The 6050-nt window shown below is 39.0% G+C and overlaps 1 protein-coding gene across 1 annotated transcript; it reads left to right on the top strand.

Moving 5' to 3' along the window:
* The first annotated feature begins 2500 nt into the window (after positions 1–2500).
* Positions 2501–3078, top strand: LOC112421914 (uncharacterized). Its single transcript, XM_024784037.2, has one exon. It carries the CDS (start codon positions 2501–2503, stop codon positions 3053–3055), a length of 555 nt encoding a protein of 184 aa, XP_024639805.1. The 3' UTR covers positions 3056–3078.
* Positions 3079–6050: the final 2972 nt, after the last annotated feature.

The following is a 6050-nucleotide window of genomic DNA, read 5'->3' on the forward strand; positions in this document are numbered from 1 at the left end:
CCAAAATTTCATAGATCCTTAATGTGCAAAAATGTCATAAAAACACTAAGAAAATATCAGGAAACATGCATGAATTTTTCTAGGAATTTTATCACAATTTTAATCAAGACATAGGTACAGGTAGCAAAAATAGAGGTGTGAAAAGCACAGGAATAGCAAAACGTAAAGATCCAAAGGAAACAAAGGCCCAACCCAAAACCCTAAGGAACCGGATTCACAGGAGCCACAGGATTGATCCAGGGTCCTGAAACCCTAGATCAAACGGCCTGGAATCAACAGGATTGGACCGGTCTTGAACCGGTCTGGTTCACTAGCTTATTTAAAAGGCATGGCACCGGTTTTCTTCATTTTTCACTCCCCTTTCTCTCTCTAGCTCTTCTCTCTTCTCTCACCTCTCACCTCTCTCTAAACCTCGCCGCCGGCGAGGATGAAGCTACGGCGGAGACCTTGAAGGTCCGCCGGAAACTTCATCTTCTCCGGCGAGTTCATGCAGTTTCCGGTGACCTAAATTTCCAGATTTCAAAGATTCTTACTTCGTTTGACTCGTCCTTTAACCCTAAACACGAATCCGGCATTTGTTTTTTCAAAAACGGCTTGGAACGACGTAGATCTTGAAAAAGCTTTTACGGTTTTGAAATGATTTTTGATTTTTTTGAATGAGATCATTTAGATCTTTAAAGATCTACATCGTTTCGTCGTTTGATTACTTTTTGACGCCTGTTTTCGCTTTCAAAACGTTGATCCTTACGGATCTGGATTTTGATGTTTACGGTTATAGTTTTCTTTGAATTCTGGAACCTTTGGATCTGTTTTGCTTGCGTGATTTTTAGGTTTAACAGTGATATTGCTTTTGAAAAAGAGTATGAGTTTTACCTAAGGTTTTGGTTGAAACCTTTAATGGAGAAATTCTTTGGAAAACTTCAATCTCTGATGCTACGTGATTTGGCTTTGAATCCGGAAATAAACCGGTGTTCCTGCTGGTTTCTTGCTTTATCGCCTTCTTCGCCGGTTTAAACCTTCATCATCTTTCTTTCTTCTTCGTCTTCCTCACTGTATCTTCGTGATCGGTGCTGGAGTTTGCCTTTGGCGAATTCGCACTTCGAATTGCGAAGATATTGATTCAATGATGATGATTCTTCAAAGAATCACTGAGAATCCATGAAAAATAGCTTGAATTTGTGTAGTTTCTGTTTCTGGAAAACGGTTAGGTTTTTTGTTCTTGGTGTTCTTGATGAATCTGAGGAATTTTTTCTGTTTTGATTCAGTTGCTGAGAAAGAGAAAATTTGGAATGTGTTTATGAGTTGGCGTGTGTTCTCTGGCTCTGAGTGGCACTGTGCACCTTTTATAGCTTGACATGTGTGTATCTGAACAAATGAGAAAGTGACACCTGGACCTGAAAAAAAAGATGGCACGGCCTTGGGCAAAAAATGAAATTGGACCTTTCTGCAAAATTGAAAAAATAAGGGACTAAACTGCAATTGACAAAAAGGACTGAAATGTAAAAAAAGAAAATTCTGGACTGAAATGCAATTTTGGGACCTCACTTGAGGGACCAAAATGCAATTAAAAAATAAAATTGAATAAAAAACGTAATTTGACCCAACGTAAAGCGAAACAAAAAAATAAAATTGACAAAACGGACTAAAACGAACCAATGGCCTAAATGAGGTACTTCAAAGTAACCTCCCCATGCCAAAATTTTATGTGAAATGACCAAAATGCCCCTAGGGCTAAAAACGACCTAAACAGATTCAAATTGACCTGACACTGACTCAGACGCAAGTTTGAAATGAATTTTAACAAAGTTTACTGATGAAATGTTTAAAAGTAATCTGAAAAGACTCAGAGACAGTCACAAGGATGAAAATGGGTCCCACTGCAGGAAATGACCAAAATACCCTTCTGTATGACTTTTTGCAAATTTTGGAATAAACTGTAGAAAAAGCAATGTAATGATCCAGAGACACTTTTGAATGACTTACAAGACAAGTAAAGACATTTTGAAAGGTTTTATGCAAGAAAAACATAGGTAAAATTGTGATTGAAAATACTGCGAGGCAGAGACAAATTGAACTGTGCAGTTGAAATTTGATAATTGACAAAGTTTGAAATGAAATTGGGCCCAGTATTTTTAGGTCCAAAAACAGGGTATAACACAAAAATACTACATCAAAATGGCGCCGCTGCCGGGGACTGGCGTTTAGATATCGTAGACATCGCGACTATTTTATCATTTTAAGCATTAGTAAATACTCTGTAAATATATTTTCTTTTGTATAGTTATTGGTACTAACCCCTCTTTGCATACAAAGAAAAATTTCTTGTTAGTTATATCCGTTTCAGATTCTCTACATAAATGCAATCATGGCTGATCATGGTTATAACAACTTCTACACTCCATTGGAGTATGAATCATATCAACAGTATCAACAACATCCCTATGAAGATGAACGAATATCAAAGATGGAAAATACTTTGAATATCTTCATGCAGCAATCCATGATAAACATGCAGGATACCAATCAGAGATTGAAGAATCTATCCTTGCAGATGGAAATAATGCAAGAACAAATCATGGATATTCAAGCCAACATTCAATCCACTCACAGAAAACAAGAAAATAATTCAAATACATTTGTGGAAGTCGGAAAGATTGTTGAAGAAGGTGTTGATGATACCGAGGAAGACATAATACTAGAAGAATGTAGCACAATGAAAATGGTGGAAGAATTAGAGCCACTACATCCAGAAGAATTTCCTCAAGAACGGCCATATACTGAAGAGGTCGAAACTGTTGAAAATGAAGAAGTGATGGAGGTGACAGAGAAAGAGGATCGGATACTAATCAAGGAAGAATCAATGGAAGGAAAGGGGAAGAAAGTGAACAAGTTGGAGATTGATCGGATCATAGATGAGATTTGTGCCTTGTTCAATAAACCAAAGTTAGGGAGGATATGGACTCCACATCAATTATACTTCAAATTCATGGAATTCCTCCCAACACGCAGGATTACAAAAGATGATGTGTTGTCCGTTTCATTTTGGCCACCCTAACGAAAAAGGCGTCGAGCTAACGACGTTAAACAAGCGCTTGTTGGGAGGCAACCCAACTTTGTAAGTTATTTATTTTTATAATGCATACTAGGTGTAGGAGTCATGTGCATACCAAAACCATTCACAAATCAGAAGCCAAAAGAAAGCAAAGTCTGAACTGTCATTACTCGCGAGGCGAGTACAACTAGTCGCCATGGCGAGTAAAACTGTCCTTTGACTGCGTTGACCACCAAATTGCTCGCCATGGCGAATACATATGCTCGCGAGGCGAATGGCAGCAGTTCTGACAGTTTCAGTTTTCAAAGCCACTAACTCCCTCATTAATCTCTCTTAACCACCCTTTACCAACTTTAATTCATCATTTTCGGTTTTGCATTTCTCTCTCATCAACCACACAAATTTTTTCTTCCTTCTCTCAAACCCTAACACCTCAACACTACCCTTTTTCCAATTTATCAAGTCAATCCAAGTCAAGCTTATTGCATACTCATTTCTGCACTTAGATTACTTCTGATTCAGGTTTGTATTCACTTTGTTGCCATTCATTTCAAATTTGCATGCAAAAAAAAAAAAAAAAAAAAAAAAAAAAAAAAAACCCTAGGGTAGTAGATAGTGTAATGTTCTTCAAACTGATACCTACATGACTCAGATGAAACATAATCATGCCCAAATTCGTGGTTGTTCTGATTCCAATCCACATTTTTGTTAACCCTTTTGTAAAAATTAAAAATAAAATTAAAATTAGGGTTTTTGTGGTATAATTCGACATTCAACTCAAAAGCATGATTTAGTTCATCTCTTTGTCATTATCAGGGTCGGAATTACTATATTTAGGGTTAAGAATGTTGAAACTGAAAGAAATTTTGAAAAAGGGTCGATTTTTGTCATTTTCTGGGCAACTCGCCATGGCGAGCTTCATCATTCGCCAAGGCGAGTGAGCAATCTGAAACCCAGAAAATTTCAACTACTCGCCATGGCGAGTGCACCTGCTCGCGAGGCGAGTGGTAACAGAACATGCAATATTTTTTGTTCCATACTGATATTTAATTGTCTGTTTGGTGTTTGTGGAATTCCTGGTTGTGTTTGCAGGTATGGCTCCAAAGAAACCCGTTAACACTGGTAAACGCAAGAAAGGAGAAACATCCGCAACCCGACCCCCACCTAGAAACCAAGCCTTTGAGAGGGAGAGATTTAGGTCTCGCTACCATCAAGATAGATATATTGAACTGCTTGACCAATCCATGTGGTGTGAGAGGGTCTTTAACCTTAATCCCGAGGGACCCTATAAAGAAATTGCCAAACTTTTACTCGATCAAGGATGGGAACGACTCCTTCAACCCATAACAGATATTAATGCCGAGTTAGTGCGTGAGTTTTATGCCAATGCCCTACCTGAAAATCCACACACTGACCCATTTACATTCGAAACTTTTGTGAGGGGTCGAACTATCCGGTTTGACCGTGAGGCAATAAATACATACCTTGGCAACCCCTTTGAGTTAGCCTACCCAGACGACCTTGATGACTTTCATGAGAAGCAAAACCTTGGCCACTTTATCCTCCCGGGCCCCCATGAAGAAATCAAACGATTTCTCTTGTTGGGAGACTATAACTATGACATCAGTGATGCAGGGAGAGAGTATCGGGCCCAATACAAATTCATGACCAATGAGGCCAAAATTATCCAAAAATTCATTCTTTATAATGTCAGGCCCAATAGTCATCTGTCTGATTGTGTTGTCGAGGTGTGTCCTTTAATCTACTACATCCTCAAGGGGATCAAGGTAGATATTGCCCGGACCATTGCTTGGGAACTCCGAATGGTCACCCTGCAAGGAAGAGGTGAAAGAGAAGCTCGTCTCTTTTTTCCCGGTTTAATCATGGGACTCATTAAAGATACCGGCATGCGCCTACCAACCAGTGTCCATGAGAAGATCCGGAACCCGATCAATGATGCTTTCATCACCCGATACATTATGGGTGAAACAAAGAAGGATAAAAGCAAACAAGCATCATCTTCTGGGGCACCTCCACCACGACCTCAACCATCATCTGAACCACAACCCCACTTTCCACCACATCTAGACCCACACACTGCTGCTTTTGACTTTTCAAGCTTCGCTCAATGGCAATACCAGTGCCATACCCATACATGGAACATGCTGGACGCAACCAACCGTGCTAATACATATCTTCAGCAGTCTCAGTATGTGATGCAGCAGCAGGCTGGGTACCCACCGGAGGTGATGTCACAATTCATGACACCAGAGGCCTATCAGGCTCATGTTTCTTGGCCTGAGGGCAGGCCAGATCCTTACGGAGGGGGTGGATCATCGTTCGGGACGCTTTCTGACGATATATTGATGGGAGATTCTGACAGAGACGATCCAGACAGAGTCCCAAGTGCAACTGGTGGTTCAGATGATCATGACATGCAGGGTTGAAAGAGGAAAAGAATGACTTTGAAAGCTCACCGTTTATTGAGTGACATTTTTATAAAGCTTTCAGTCTATTCTTTCTTTCTCTTTCATTTCTTCTGACAATATTTGCTTCTGTTCATATTTTAAATTTAGCACAATGACTCACTTTGTTTAGTTAGCATTTTGTTTAATTATTTTGGTATTTTCGTATTCATATTCGTATTGTTCAAAGTTGTATTGTGTTGTTTTATATTAGCACTTTTGGTTTATATCAAGTACTTTGTTTTGAAAATTGTGGAAGTTTCTTTAGTTTATCACTCTTGCTTATTGAAAAGAAAATGCTCAAAGCTTCAAATTTCAAAGCGCTTGAAAGAGCCAAAACTTGAGCAAAATTCTCAGATGATTGATAATAACAGATGGTTTGTGATAAAGCGCAAAGCCAAGGTACAAGTTTCCAGTTTTTCTAGGTTTTTACTTGAATAGGAAACGAGTACTTTGCACAAATTTCAATTCATTTAGTTCTCCTCGATAATGTGTTTGTTTGTGAACCACTTAGTACTAGCTAAAAAGTGAGG

The sequence above is a fragment of the Medicago truncatula genome, chromosome 5 (assembly GCF_003473485.1).
Source record: "Medicago truncatula cultivar Jemalong A17 chromosome 5, MtrunA17r5.0-ANR, whole genome shotgun sequence".
Lineage (NCBI taxonomy): Eukaryota > Viridiplantae > Streptophyta > Magnoliopsida > Fabales > Fabaceae > Medicago > Medicago truncatula.

Excerpts from the sequence above, each read along its gene's own strand:
- LOC112421914 (XM_024784037.2), top strand. The coding sequence starts at position 2,501 with ATGATAAACATGCAGGATACCAATCAGAGATTGAAGAATCTATCCTTG.